Raw genomic sequence first — 15,614 nt, forward strand, 5'->3', positions numbered from 1 at the left:
GGATTAGGGCCACGCAAGCGGATAAGCCCCCGTCCGGCCTCCGGCGCCCGCACACTGGACCAGACCACGCGTCCACGCCAGTTCCGCGGTTCCGCTCCGCGGTTCCGCCATGGCCACCTCCACCACCGCGCTCCACCCGCAATTCCGGCCACCGCTGCGCGCTCCCGCCCGTCGCCGCCCGCTCCCACACTCCTCGTATTCCTCGTTCGCCCGCGCTCGCCCTCGCACTACCATCCGAGCCTCAGCGGCGTCCGCTTCCGCGCCCGCGCAGCAGGAGGCCGTCGCGGGCGTCCCGTGGGGCTGCGAGATCGAGTCCCTGGAGAGCGCGGCGTCGCTGGAGCGGTGGCTCATAGACTCGGGCCTCCCAGAGCAACGCCTGGCTATCCAGCGCGTGGATGTCGGCGAGCGCGGCCTTGCCGCTCTCAAGAACATCCGCAAGGGGGAGAAGCTGCTCTTCGTGCCGCCTGCCCTCGTCATCACTGCCGATTCGGTAGCAAAACACTTATCCTCTCACTGCCAGTGGTTCATTTTCATTCAAATAGTGCTGTTACAATTGGTACTCTATTGTGTTCGTGTATACTAGGAGTGGAGCCGCCCAGAGGTGGGGGAGGTGATGAAGAGGAACGCCGTGCCTGACTGGCCGCTTATTGCCACTTATCTCATAAGCGAAGCCAGTTTAGAGGGATCGTCGAGGTGGAGCAGCTACATAGCAGCTTTGCCAAGGCAGCCTTACTCGCTTTTGTACTGGTATGGCCCACAGGATTATAGTAGGCTTATTGCTGTATTGAGTGGAAGGGGGAGGGAGGCTATGACATGCATTCTCAATCTTGTACAGCCTTTATGTGTTATTATTGCAGGACTCGTGCAGAGCTAGATGCATACCTGGTGGCTTCGCCAATCAGGGAACGTGCAGTTCAGAGGATAACTGATGTGATTGGGACGTAAGATTGTCTACCTATACTTCTACTGGTGGTAGTTTAACAAATTAAGTTCCTTGACTGTTGGAGCTCACACTGGTATTTTGCTTTGTTGTTTTTTGGCAGATACAACGACCTTCGAGATCGTATATTTTCTAAACATTCAGATTTATTCCCTGAAGAGGTCTGTTGCGCAAACATCATTATATTATTTGTTTACTCTTACGACTTTACGAGTACAAGACTGCTTAGGCAACTTCAATCCTATGCACAGATAGATACAATTCTTCAGATCTTGAGGCTATAGTATATCAGAAGGAGCATGAAGAGCATATTTTTGGCTTTGAGTTTGAAACAAAGTCGTTATGGGTCACATATTAGGAACTATGTACAGTGACGTAAACCAGGATCAGAAGATTAGATTGGGTGGTAATATGACCTAGGATATCCCTGACCTCAAAGGTCCCATGGAAAATTTTGGATTATGAGCACCCCCTAGTAGCTCTGTCACTGATTATATATATTAATCTGATTACACCTTGAATGTCGATGCTAGTCTTTTTATTAATTTTTCATTTATACTTTAACCTGATCAGTATATCTCAATCTTTATTTTAGGTATATAACATAGAGACATTTCTATGGTCCTTTGGCATTCTCTTCTCACGCCTGGTAAGGCTGGATTTACCTAATATGATTCAAACCTTGATTCACTTGTAGATCTCTAGTAGCCCTTTTCATGATGGCTACAAATTCCTTTGCTTGCTATTGCTGCCATTTTCAGCTAACCAATAATGTGCATTGATCTATTGTGCAGGTTCGTTTGCCATCAATGGATGGAAGGGTTGCACTAGTTCCTTGGGCAGATATGCTTAACCATAGCCCTGAGGTACAATATTTTATTTTTTTACAAAGAACCATCCTTAATAGTGCTCAGAATTGAGCAAAGAACCATCCTTAATAGTCCTCAAAATTAAGCACCTTTTTTTACGCTCTTGGATGTCTTCCTAACATTCAGTGCTCATGACATTTACTTTTTGGTAATTAAATTTTCCAGGTGGAAACATTCTTGGACTTCGATAAGTCATCGCAAGGAATAGTTTTCACCACTGACCGTGCATATCAACCAGGTGAGCAGGTAACATTTTTCATTTATGCTTCTTAGCTCTATTCTCAGTTATCTATCAAGCAAATTAATCATCAAAAGGTCTATCAGTATGGTATTGCTGTTTTCAATAGTAAAGTCTGCATATTTATTTGTGGTTTGCTGAAATCTAGTTACCATTAATCACGTTGGACACACATTGCTCTCTAGCAATATACTGCTATTTTAAGGGTTGAGTCATCTTTCCTCTTCAATCTCGATATTATGTTCAGGCTATGCCAACTACGAGGGCAGTTTATTTGAAAATGCAGTTATGTGAATTTTGTTTGGTTTGCCAACTTCTTTTTGTGTATCTCAAGTCTAGTGGTAACTGGTGTTGTTCCATCACATATTATCTAATAAACTTCTTGTTTTGATTTGGAACATCTTCAGGTTTTTATATCTTACGGGAAGAAATCCAGTGGTGAGCTATTGCTTTCATACGGTTTTGTTCCAAAAGAGGGGACAAACCCAAATGATTCAGTTGAGTTACTGGTGTCTATTGATAAATCTGACAAGTGCTACAAAGAGAAGCTAAAAGCACTAAAGCGGAATGGTTTGTCAGCGTAAGTGCTCATTACACTTATGGGCAAAAGTGCACCTTACCTGTTACTTCAATGTGGAACTCCACATGCTATTATCTTTTTTTGTCAAGACAAGAAATGCTTTGTTTTTGAACTTTACATCCCTTGTTGTAATCTTGGTAAACGACTACTGATTGGATTAGAACATTGTTTGGCATCATTGGTTTCTTATTGTTACTTCCATATAGTACTGAGAACAAATTATGTTAACAAAGCATGATTGCATATTGGGTGTAAAATGCATTAAATTGAGACGGCGAGATATTTTACCAGAATAAATAAGTTCATGATTAAGCACATTTTTCCATAGATCTGTACATGATTCGCGATGCATGTCACATATTGTTTTCTTTGGGAAAACCGAAGCTACCATAAGTTCAGTATCATGCATATCACTCTTTTCTGTCTATTTATCTCCCACACGATCATCTTACTGTGTACATTTCTGATACTATCAGATTTATATACTCGGTATTGACAAAAGTGGATTTTGATCACCATTTACAGATCTGAAAGTTTCCCATTGCGGGTTACTGGGTGGCCAGTTGAGCTGATGGCTTATGCCTTCCTTGTGGTCAGTCCTCCTGACATGAGTCAACGCTTTGAGGAGGTTCGTTCCTGTTATTCTGCACTCAATGTTGAAAAAATTATCAGTAGAGCTAGAGCTAGGAGGATGGTCAATGTAAGCAATAGAGATTGCCGGGAAATAATGGATTGAATTGATAGGACCGAGTTGACATGCATGACACAAGGACTTGCTAAGTTATTTATTACAAGAAGGTATGACGGAAGCTAGCTTGGCCATGACTTCATGACCGGGGTGACTAGCAGGGGGCAGGCGCAGGGGATATAGTGGACCAGCACTATTGCACCTGACGAGAACTCTCCGAGACTCTCGATCCTTCACAGAACAACCAGCGGGATCAAACTCGACAAAACAGTTGTTGTCAGAAGTAAACTGGCGCACAGAAATCAAATTCTTAATAAGACTAGGTGAAACTAGAACATTATTAAGAGAAAAGGAACCTGGGAGGGTTACTGTGCCAGTGGAGGTGACGGGAAGCAAGGAACCGTTACCGACAACAATGGACGAGGGATACCGCGAGAGAAAATTATGAGTAAGAGTGGAAGAATCGGAGGTCATGTGGGAGTTAGCACCTGAGTCGAAGAACTAGTCAGTAGTGGCGGGCTGATTCAGGGAGACGGTCAGGGACTGCTGATCCCAGCCTGCCGGGGAGACGGTCTGAGGCTGAACACCGGGCGCCCAAGGGAAGTACGCCATCTGTCCCTGGGCGGCCGGAGCCTGGGCGGCCTGTGCCTGCTGCAGCACTTGCGCCTGGGCAGCCTGGATGGCATGCGCCTGCGCCTGGGCCTGCAGAACCAGCAGCGCTTGCTGCTGCTGCTGCTGCTGCGCCGGTGCCGGAGGAAGGGGCGTCGAGGGCCCGCGGGCCGGGCCACATCTGAATGGCGCCGGCCCACGGGTGGAGGAAGGAGGGCCACGCGACGCCGCCAGCACCGCCTGTGCTGGGCGTGGTGGCGGTTTTGCCGCCCTCGGGCTGGTTGCTGCTGGAGGAAGAAGATGTCCCGCCCGATCGGGACTTGCCACCCCGTCGACGCCGATCCTTGGGCTTGCCGCCAGAGGTCCCGCCCCCGGAGGTGGAGCCCCCATTGCGTGGGGGCTGCTGGGGGGAGCGAGAGGCTGATGACGACGGCGGCGGTGCCCTTGGTGGGGCAGTCTTCGCAGCGGCGAGGAGAGCTGTAGGAGCCGAGGGCTGATGCGCCATGGTCAGCTCTTCTAGGATCAGCTCGTTGACGGCGTCCTTGAACTTGGGGAAGGGACTGCCACGACGGATGTGGCGGCCGACGTCGCGGAAGCGCTCGTTGAGCCCTCGGATGAGGTTTAGGGTCAACGTGCGGTCGGTGACGGGTTCCCCAAGATCCGCAAGCTGCTACGCATGCTCTTGAGGCGCCTGCAAAAATCCGAGATGGATAGATCACCTTGGACGAGATTGCGGAACTGGACGTCGAGGTGGAGGGCGCGCGTCTCCCGGTTGCCGAGGAACTGATCCTCGAGGGCGCACCAGACGATGCGAGCGGAGGCGGCGCGGTCGATCACCGTCTCGGCGAGGTCGGGGGAGATCGTGCTGGCGATCCAGGACTTGACGACGCAATCCATGCGCGTCCAGTCCGGGAACTCGGGCGCCAGGATATCGGCAAGGACGTGGGAGTCAAGCGAGTACTTGCCGATGACGAGGAGGATCTGATCGCGCCAGCGAGTGTAGTTGCCGGCGTTCAGATCGAGGACGACGTGGACGAGGCTCCGAATGTTCTGCACGCTGATGGCCTGAGCGTGCAGGTCAATGTTCTTATGGCGACGCCTAGGCGACAAGGCGCTCCCCTATTTTGGCCCGCCTTGGCGTTTTAGCCCGCCTAGGCGTCGCCTTAGCCCGCCTAGGTGGCTAGGCGGTGGTGACTCGCCACAATTCGCCTTAACGCCGTAAGAACATTGGTGCAGGTTGACGATGGCGGCGGCCTCATGGGCCAGAGCGGCGTGGTGGAGGTCGGTGCCGTCGTGGTCGAAGTCGCGGTCGTCGTCGTTGTCCTTGGCCTCCTTGTCGCGGCGATCGGCGTTGGGATCGCCTTCCGCGGCGGCGGCGCATTCGCGGGCCGCCCTGGCGTGGGCGTCGCGGACGCGCGCGGCGGCGGCCGCTTCCTTCTCCGTGGCTTCAGCCCGTGCGATCGCGGCCTCGCGCTTGGCCTTGAGGGCCAGGGCGCGTTCCTCGCGCTCAGCTGCGGCGGCTGCGGCTTTCGGGGAAGGTGGAGGAGTGCCGGTCATGGTGACCGGGGACGCAGCCAGGGGCGCGGCGCGCGGCACTGGAGGTGGCGCGCCTTGGGCAGCAGAGGGAGCTGGGATGAAACCCTAACTCGTGATACCATGTAAGCTATAGAGATTGCCGGGAAATAATGGATTGAATTGATAGAGGGGTACAGGGGTTGTACATATAGGCAGGGAACCCTAAGAGGTTTATGGAAACAGCACCATCGGTGGGTTCCCTGCCGCCCATTTATCCTATCATGGTGGCGGCGCACACAGCCAACAGGGCTGGCGCCTAAGACCACCAGAGGCCCATCAGGGCCTGCTAACCATTACCCTAATTACCTTGCTAACAGTCAAGACAGCTTGAGGTTATGTTTAGTTATTAAAAATGATCTCTGCCTTGTTTCTTGCAGATGGCTGTTGCTGCATCGAATAAAAATTCAACCAAACCTGGATTTAATTATCCTGAATTGGAAGAACGGGCTCTTCAGTTTATCCTGGACTGCTGTGAATCTAATATATCAAAGTATTCCAAGTACCTAGAGGTGACGTCCTTTTTCATGTCATTTCTTGCAGAACACACTAGTTAACCTCATGAGATAGGAAGACCGTGCCATCCTTCTAATTTTATGATATTATTGTCCTGTGACTGTGATTAAATAATTTCAGTCCATCCTGAGTATTTGTTGACAATGTCAGTAAGTGGATCCATAATATTTCAGGGTGGCAATGGCTCTCCACAAGGTTCAATAAATGCAAAGCAAGCCAACAGGACCTTACTGCTAAAACAGCTAGCAAAAGATCTGTGCATCAGTGAACGGAGAATCTTGTATCGTACACAATATGTAAGTCAGAAAAGTTTGTGCTGTTGTTGCCTTTGCATGTGCACCATGTTTCAACTCTTGCGTTTTACATGTCCTCCAACTGATTTGCGCAGATACTGCGTAGAAGATTGAGGGACATGAGAGGTGGTGAACTTAGAGCTTTGTCATTGTTCAATGGGCTCAGAAAGCTCTTCAAATAAATGCATCGGCTACATTTCTAGGTGGATTGGATCTTATTGGATAAATTTGGTTTCCCTGGTAACACGGTCATTTACATATCCCTTTAACCACTTTTGGATTGCTTAATACTGTGTTTTTCACTGGGCACTGCTTGGTTCAGATTCAGGTGCATTGACCTTGCAGCTGGAGCCTCCGATGTTTCATTACCAGATCAGATTGCAGTCTCAGCCACAAATTTCTTATCTGGAGAAGCATCAAAATGCTAGAAAGGAGCTACGGTTCAACAAAGGATAGTTGTGAATTGTAATTGAACAGCCCATAGCTTGGCATATATGTAAGAGTAAATTCTACATGTAGCCTGTAAAGACAGATTTTACGAGAGGAGCTGGCCGGTCGTTCTGCTCTGATCCCTGCTATGTAGTCTACCATATCTGATGTTTATGTCGTCCAAACTGTAATCCATGGTATCTGCAACTGCTGAAAATAGTTGTGCCTACAGAAGATGGTCTTGCTGTCCTGCGCGTCAGTTGACTGAGCATGCACGCGAATCACAGTGTTGGCGCTCCACAAGATGTCAAAATTTTCAGCTTAGCAGCCGCAGAGGCGGCTGAACTCCAGCTCCATTGACCATCATCTACTCACCCACTCCAGAACTGAACTCCATCTCCGTTGACCATCCACTACCCGTCCGTATTCCGTGATAAAAACAAGGGTGGCTCCGGGCTCGGGGCTCGTCGCCCGCCGCTGGTGGCTGCGTTGGCCCAGGGGGCTCCCCCGCTGCCGCGGGGTTGGGGGTATGGGCGTTTCCCTTGGCCGGGGGGCCGCTGCCCGTGCCCCGTGGTCGCCTGTCCCGATTGGGGCGCCGTCCGTTGGCCCTGTCGGCTTGTGGCGTGCGGCCATTGCCTCATTCTCACGATCTTCGGGCAAAAGCTCTGTCCGGTGCTGTGCTGGGCCAACAATGATGGCGCTTGCAGGCGTCGTTTCCTTTTTGGAGGCGTTGTTGTGTTGTCTTGGGAGTCGCGGTGGTGGGTCGTCGTCACTGGTGACGGGTGCTCTGAGGTGGAGCTGAGGCGAAAGCCTTTGCCTGTCTGCAGGTTGATGATGGCGACATCTGTGGGCGCTGTTTCCCTTCTTGGAGGCATCATTCATTTGCTCATATCCCCTCTGTGCTTCCGTGGCTGGTCGCCTGGTCGATGGTTCATCTTGTGTACCTGCCTTGCTTCATTTCACACGGTCGTCATGGAGGTCTAGGCTGCAGCGGTTTGCTTGCAGATGGTGGTTCGTTGGCCCGGGCGGATGCTTTTGCCGCAATGATCGTGTTGTCTGGTGGATGCTTTGCCACCTGTGGTTACTTTAAGTTTGGCGAGTGCTTTGCCGCTGTTCCTCTACTCTGGCGGATGCTTTGCCGCCGTGATCGTGCTATTCGGTCGATGCTTTGCCACCATCTCGTGCTTTGTGCTGCTCTTCCTTGGCATCTTTGGCGACAGTTTTTTTGCAGGTCCTGCTCTTCGGGTGGCCTTTGTCTGGGTGGCCTGTTTGGAGTGTCCTCCCCCTCCGTGCTTCTTCTGCTGTCCGCCTGTTGTGTTAGTGGCTCTGGCCGTTTTGTGTGTTCGTTTGTATTTTTTCTTTAGTGTTTCTTTATCCTTAGTCCTTTGTGTTTTTGTGGTGGCCAAATTCTATTTGGCTGCAACAAGTTTGTGTTTGTGTCTGTAACTGTTTTATTTTTAATAAAAAACGTGCCCGGTCGCGAAAAAAAAAACAAGGGTGGCGCAAGCGGTGGCCATGGCCGGGAGCAGCGTGTCCAGCGGCCGGCCGCCGCTGTTCGCGTCGGAGAAACCAGCGCGGGTGGCGGCGTACGCGTACCGGCTGTTCGCGAGCACGCTCCTCGCGGGGCTGCTTCTGATATGGCTGTACAGGGCCACGCACCTGCCGCCGAGGAGCAGCAGCGCGCGGTGGGGGGCGTGGCTGGGGCTCTCCGCCGCCGAGCTCTGGTTCGGCTTCTACTGGGTGCTGACGCTGTCCGTGCGGTGGAGCCCCGTCTACCGCCGCACCTTCCCCGACCGGCTCGCCCGAAGGTACCGAACCTGGAGCGCCTTGTTTGCCATGCGGCTAGAAACTGAATCAGTGCTTTTTCAGTCGCTCCGAAGTAGCCCCATGTTCTCCATTTTATCTGTTTGGAGTTGTGGAGACTGGAGACGAAGTAACAACTACATCCCTACTAGGATATGATGCTTACCTGCTAGAATAATTGATCGCAATATTCATAGAGGCAATCAAGCTAACTATGGTTTATGAATCCTCCTGCACTTCTGTAGAAATGCTGCATATTCGAATCTGCTAACATTGTAGTGTTTTCCATGAGGTTGTAATTGCGTCTATGTCGATGATGAAATTTTCGCTAAAGCCTTGGCTACAAACAGGTATAAGGAGGAGGAGCTTCCTGGGGTGGACATATTTGTGTGCACAGCTGACCCAACTCTTGAGCCACCAATGCTTGTCATTTCCACTGTCCTATCTGTTATGGCTTATGACTACCCGCCAGAGAAGCTGAACATCTATTTGTCTGATGACACCAGTTCCGCTATAACATTATATGCTCTGTACGAAGCATCTGAGTTTGCAAAGCACTGGGTTCCATTTTGCAAGAAGTACAAGGTTGAGCCCAGGTCTCCAGCTGCCTACTTTGCCAAAGCAGATAGCCCTCCTGATGCATGCAACCCTAAAGAGTGGTTCGCGTTGAAGGTAGGAATGAAAAATTCCTTATGCACTCTGTTGTAATCTTGCTCATCTCAATCTAATTTTTATTTCGCTAGTACCTGGCACATTAACTTTCTGCCATGGCGGCCCTCCATATATGTTCTTTGAAAATGTCAAACCAGAAAACTTGTGCTTATTATCTTTCTTTTTTTCTCATTTATATGTTTTGCAGGAGATCCACAAAGATTTAACTAATCGAGTTAGTTCAGTTGTAAATTCAGGCAAGATCCCTGAGGCTGCAGAATGCAAAGTTGGGGACTTCACCCAATGGAATGCGAGTACGACTTGCACAGATCACCCTTCAATAGTCCAGGTAACGTTTTAGCATAAGGGATCTGAGCATACTCATACTTATAGGATGATATGTTATTTGACTACAAAATTTTACTAATATGGTATCTTTAGGAAGTTTGTAATACTCATGTTACAAAACTATATTTAACCCTTTGGTTGATTTTCCAACAAGTTCTGCAGACCACATTTCTGAAAATGTTTTATTCCATTACCTAAAATATTTGGGTCTAGCAAGACAAGCCTGGCATGGTTGATACAAAACGCCCATTACTGAAATATTCCTTCCTGTTTTTATCTTTTTGTGGTTTTTTCTGATCAAAGTGTTCTCGGTTGCTAGATTTTGATTGACGGAAACAAATGAAAGATAACTGATATCAATGGAAATGCATTACCAACACTTGTGTATATGGCAGGTGAGAAGAGGCTTCATGAGCATCATCACTTCAAAGCTGGATCACTGAATGCTTTGGTGGGTATTTTGACTTCTCTTTAGTATGGTCCAGGATTGTCACTTACGTCCTTTGAATCAATATTTTCTGTGTTTATATAATCCCTTAACTAAGGTTGATAGCGCAGATAAGGGTATCGTCAGTGATAAGCAACAGCCCAATCATAATGAATCTGGACTGCGATATGTACTCCAACAATTCAGGGTCTATCAGAGATGCATTGTGCTTCTTCCTAGATGAAGAGCAAGGCCACGATATTGCTTTTATTCAGTATCCTCAGAACTTCGAAAATGTGGTGCACAATGACATCTATGGCAATCCCATAAACACTGTGAATGAGGTCATTTAAAAATTCAGCATTGCATCTCTTGAAATTTCAATGGAGGATGTACCCATGTCATGAGCTGAAACATGCACCAGTAAGCCTAACCCTGCTTTTCTTTCGATTGAATTGGTCTCCAGTTGGATCATCCTTGCTTGGATGCATGGGGTGGAATGTGTTACTATGGAACATGATGCTTCCATAGGAGAGAAGCACTATGTGGGCGGATATATAGTCAAGACTACCAGGAAGACTGGACTAGGGTGATGAGGAAAACTGAAGGAATCGTTGAGTTGGAAGGAATGGCCAAGTCACTTGCGACTTGCACATATGAGCATAACACCCTTTGGGGAATCGAGGTCTCTGTCCCTGAACAAATACCTGGAAATTGTAGAATTGCAGAATTTTTTCTTCATTTTATGTGTGTATCTTACTGAATTCGAGTTGCTGAATTGCAGAAGGGAGTCAGATACAGTTGCCCACTGGAAGATGTCATTACAGGGTTGCAAATCCAATGTCGTGGGTGGAGATCGGTGTACTACAACCCGGAAAAAAAGGGCTTCTTAGGCATGGCCCCTATCTCACTGGGACAGATTCTGGTTCAGCACAAGAGATGGACAGAAGGGTTTCTCCAGATCTCACTCTCAAAATACAGCCCCTTTCTATTGGGTCACAGGAAGGTCAGGCTGGGCCTTCAAATGGGTTACTCCGTCTGTGGGTTCTGGGCTCTGAACAGCTTCCCCACCTTATACTACGTCACCATCCCTTCACTTTGCTTCCTCAATGGCATCTCCCTTTTCCCCGAGGTACGTTAATGTATATTTCGATGCTTATTTATATGCACTTTGTTCTAACTCTGATACAAAATTTGCATCTACAATCAACTCAACTCAGATGACCAGCCCCTGGTTTGTACCATTTGCATACATCATTATGGCTGCATACTCATGCAGCTTGGAGTCATTGCAATGTGGTGACACTGCTGTAGAGTGGTGGAACGCACAAAGGATGTGGCTTTTCAGAAGAATCTCCTCATACCTCCTGGCAGCCATCGACACAATCCGCAGGATGCTGGGCACCTCCGAGTCAGGGTTCGCCCTGACGGCGAAGGTGACTGATATGCAGGCCTCGGAGAGGTACAAGGGGATGATGGAGTTCGGACTTCGGATCCTTCTCCTTGATGTTTGTGATCATTGCAACTGTCGCATTGCTCAACCTGGCATGCATGGTGTTCGGAGTGGCAAGAGTTTTGTTACATGAAGGCGCAACAGGCTTGGGGTCTTTGTTCCTGCAGGCTGTTATCTGTGTGCTAATAGTGGCAATCAATTTCCCGGTCTATGAAGCGCTCTTCCTCCGCAAGGACAGTGGCAGACTGCCAGCTTCTGTCAGTCTAGTTTCATTCTGCATTGTATTACCACTCTGTATACTGCCAACCAATATGCAGATGTTAAGTTGGTGAAATGTAACAAATATATATGATGTTATTCCCAAGGGAAGAATTGAAAGAGTTATATCACCCTCCTTTGTTAATTTCAAAAGCGAACGCTCTCGTAGCGCATTGGTAAAGGCTGCTCGGTGGAGCGCCTGCCGCCCGCATTGCAGGGTTCGCACCCGGTGTAAAAAAAAGCCACTCAATCACTCACTGTGCTATTAACATACTATCTTATTATTACTAATTGGAGGCTCCTTTGAAATCTCCACATGAAACACCTAAGATCCTGGGTGGACACTTTAAAAAAAAGGGTCCGTCTCCCTATTAGGTCACGTAAGTCACCCAACAATACATCCTCCTGTTGGTGACTGATTTTTTGTTTACACGTAAGTCACTCAATTTGACTATTGGATTCTAATAAGTGTTTAAAGAAAAATTAAAATGGCCCAATCTTACTAATGTGTCTGATGAGTTATCTGTCTGTTGGGCTTCTACATATTGGGCTGTTTTCTGTGTATTTCTAATAGTGCTACAGTAATTTTTGGCTGCATAATATTGGGCTATTATTCCTAACGGACTTGTTGGGCTTCTACATGTTGGGTTGTTTTCTGTGTACTTGGCAACCAGCGTCAGACCATAAGACAGAAGAGGATATTGAAACATGTAAAAAAGCACACAATGAATTGTTTTGATGACATTAGAGAGATAAAAGCTGCCAAAAAAGGTTGTGTGTTCAACATTGAGCTCAAAAACACCAACTGGAAAATGGATCCGTTCAATGAAACGAAACAATTTTGCCTCAAGATAAAAGATCATGAACCACACTAACTGGAAATGGACCTGGTCAGATAAAAGGCTTTCAGAAAAAAAAAACTGATGATAAAGCAAAGAAAAAACATTCCAACATTCAAAATAATCAAATAAATATCCATATGGTAGACTCAAACTAAAGTAGGACATATTTCATTACACCCTTAGAAAAGTAGCACTTAAATATTACATATATTGTTATCTGCCAACCTAGATAGTAGAAGAACGGTTTGCTATTACAGTTCAGATAAGATAACAAAAGGAAAGCAGTGCAGGAGTCCTTGCTTCTGTTAGCTTCTTCTCAAGAGGTGAAGATCTTCAGGTTTTCAGAACCAAAATCAAATCATCTTAAACAATTGAGGGCAGTTTTTTAGCGAGAAAACTGTATCAGCTGACTCCCGACTTTGTAAGATGTCTCTGGAGATGCGCTAGCTTCACTGATTACTATTCTAGGTTCTATTTTTTTTATATAAAAAAGGTAGGAGTACAGATAATGTGATAGTTTGTGGTTAGTGTTGGGCATAACTGCAGTCAAGATAGATCACCTAATTAAACATTGTGATGGTTCAACTAAAAAACACTCAACTGAACATTTGTGATGTCTAAGGTTTTTTTGCTAACCACAAGAAAGAAAATATGATGCACATATCTTCCTATGTTGTCCATCACTACAATCAACCGGTGAACGACCATGGGTGCGAGCGTGCGTGCGAGTGTGCGACGAACGTGTCGGCCTCTCAGCGAATGATGAGGCCGTCAGACTAAAAGCGGAAGGGAAACTGACAGAACAAAACAAAATAGGTGCTGCCACAAAGAGTAGAAAATGGAATCAACTACATACCTAGCAATCGAACCACAAATCAGTACACACAAAGGGCCAACCTCAAAAGAAAATCCTGAATGCAACTTTAACAAACCTCACTGCAGGCAAAAAAAATGTCAAGGTAGGTGAATAGGTGCTTGAATTGCTGAAGACAAAGAACACATGTATAGCATATAAAAGAGCTAGTATTATGGTTCAAGATCAGTTATGGTTCAGGATCAGTACACACAAAGCTAGCACTGCAGAAATATGGAAGAGAAAGAAACCATTCTAAAAAAAAACTTGACCCTCTGCCATCTCACATGCATAGCATACAATATGTTGTATTTTACTGCTAAAAACTAGGAAATTACAGTATTAAACGAGTGTGTAATTCTAAAATAAATTACTTGTAGTTTTCTAGCCATTGATCAGGAGTGCTAATTAACCAAAAAAAGACCAACCAGCAACCACATATAGGAATACATGTAAAAGAGCTACATAGAGCAATACAAATTTTCCCTATGACACTGACAAACAAGACCTTTACTTGAAAATCAAAGTCATCTTTGATCAAATTAGGGCTCAATGAAACTTTTATGACAAAAAAATAGGAACATGAAATTCTTAATGTAAAGAAGATCAAAGGCATACAATTCATATTTAATCAGGTGGACCTCTTCTCAATGCACTTGTCTGTATAAAATCAGGTGCACCTCTTCTCAATGCACTTGTCAAAACATGTCTGTGTAAGTCTGCAAATAGTGAAACATGGAACATTAGACAAACTGGCAGACAAAGACATCCATAGAGTTGAAGCACAAGTGCACAACATTGCTACAATCACTTTCATAATATTCTAATTTCAAGGGAAAAAATGTCATGGGCAGTTAGCTGGGTTCAGGGTCAGACCCGTTGCCCATGAGAAAAAAAAGAATACATCAGGTAGAAGAAACGAATTCTGTTGTATCAGCAGGAAACTGAACTTCAGGATCAGTACACACAAAGAAACGAATTCTGTTGTATCAGCAGCAGGATCAGTACACAGAAAGCTAGCACTATAGAAATAGGGAAGAAAAAGAAATAATTATAAAAAAACCTTGACCCTCTGCCTTCTCACATGTATAGCGTACAATATATCTTATTTTAAAGCTAAAAACTAGGAAATTATAGTATTAAACGAGAGTGTAATTCTAATATAAGTTACTTGTAGTTTTCTAGACATTGATCAAGAGTGCTAATTAACCAAAAATAAAAGTGACCAATCAGCAACCACAATGAACAAATATTGTATGTAATATCATACTACTCATTAACAAAAGTAAGAGTTAATATATCAAACTAATAATCCCCTAGCCTCTAAAAAATGCTTCTATGGTAAAAAAAATAGAAATGCCAAACTCTGAAACTAAAGTATGTGCAGAAAAATTTTTAAACTCAAAGTATGTTCATATAACATTAAAAAGCCTTCTAAATTCTAAGATGAATATTTGCAGCGAAGGAGAAGTTCTTCACCTGAGTTCTCCACAACTCATCAACTCCATTCCTGCAATCCTAGAAAGTAACAGGTCAGGGAGAAACTAAAATACTTGGGTATATTTGGCTTCGAAAATCCTAGTGAAGTATTGCTCACTATTATGTTTTATAGTAATAGACTACAAAATTACAACACTAAAGGAGGGTGTATTTGCAGATTGAGTCCGCAATAAAAGCTCTCAACTCACCAAACCAAAAGAGAAAGACACACAAGTTTTTTGTTGCAACCACAGCTTTGGTACTATCTTGTTCTCTAACATATGGAACGATAAAAGAAGGCCTTAGTGGAAGATGCTAATGGCCATGATGGCCCCTAGCTCCTACAATACCAGAAAGTAAAGGTCAGGAAGAAACTAAAATGCTTGGGTCAATTTGAAATAGAAAATCAATGCTCAATTTTATGTTTTACAGTAAAAATAGACAATTACAATACTAAATGATGGTGTAATTATAGTATAAGAATTCTGAAATTTCAGGCCATGTTTTCATATTTACTTGATTGCTAAATGAATCATATCAGGACTGCAGATCAAAGTTTCAATAAAAAGAAGTTTTCATCTACGAATGGGTAAACCAATAGAAGGGATAGGATAGACTGGAAGAAAAACATTCAGTAATGTAGTAGCATATTAAAAAAAGAGTTTATATTGACTAAAACGCTCATTGCAATAGTACTACATGACTTGGGAAAATCAGATAAGTGTGGGAAACGAATGCATGCTACAAAGGGCAAACTATAGTATTA

The 15,614-nt window shown here is 45.7% G+C and overlaps 1 protein-coding gene and 1 pseudogene across 3 annotated transcripts; both read left to right on the forward strand.

Moving 5' to 3' along the window:
• Nucleotides 1-57: 57 nt before the first annotated feature.
• On the forward strand, nt 58-6,968 carry LOC120657085 (ribulose-1,5 bisphosphate carboxylase/oxygenase large subunit N-methyltransferase, chloroplastic-like). Of its 3 annotated transcripts, none has more exons than XR_005668080.1 (13): nt 58-490; nt 584-747; nt 858-941; nt 1,044-1,101; nt 1,536-1,589; nt 1,735-1,806; nt 1,975-2,055; nt 2,455-2,627; nt 3,153-3,255; nt 5,877-6,008; nt 6,186-6,308; nt 6,401-6,545; nt 6,628-6,968. XR_005668080.1 is itself a non-coding variant. In XM_039935339.1 (12 exons), exons 1-12 carry the CDS (start codon nt 110-112, stop codon nt 6,485-6,487), a joined length of 1,512 nt encoding a protein of 503 aa, XP_039791273.1. In that variant the 5' UTR covers nt 58-109; the 3' UTR covers nt 6,488-6,968. The 3 variants fall into 3 exon arrangements, 1 of the variants encoding a protein (XP_039791273.1); XR_005668081.1 differs by having other exon boundaries at nt 6,634-6,968; XM_039935339.1 differs by having other exon boundaries at nt 6,401-6,968.
• A 633-nt stretch (nt 6,969-7,601) lies between these two features.
• On the forward strand, nt 7,602-11,805 carry LOC120657087 (annotated as a pseudogene).
• Nucleotides 11,806-15,614: the final 3,809 nt, after the last annotated feature.

The sequence above is a fragment of the Panicum virgatum genome, chromosome 1N (genome assembly GCF_016808335.1).
Source record: "Panicum virgatum strain AP13 chromosome 1N, P.virgatum_v5, whole genome shotgun sequence".
NCBI lineage: Eukaryota > Viridiplantae > Streptophyta > Magnoliopsida > Poales > Poaceae > Panicum > Panicum virgatum.

Excerpts from the sequence above, each read along its gene's own strand:
- LOC120657085 (XM_039935339.1), top strand. The coding sequence starts at position 110 with ATGGCCACCTCCACCACCGCGCTCCACCCGCAATTCCGGCCACCGCTG. Across the intron at positions 1,102-1,535 it reads CAGATTTATTCCCTGAAGAG|GTATATAACATAGAGACATT; the intron begins GTCTGTTGCGCA and ends TCTTTATTTTAG. Across the intron at positions 6,309-6,400 it reads TCTTGTATCGTACACAATAT|ATACTGCGTAGAAGATTGAG; the intron begins GTAAGTCAGAAA and ends TGATTTGCGCAG.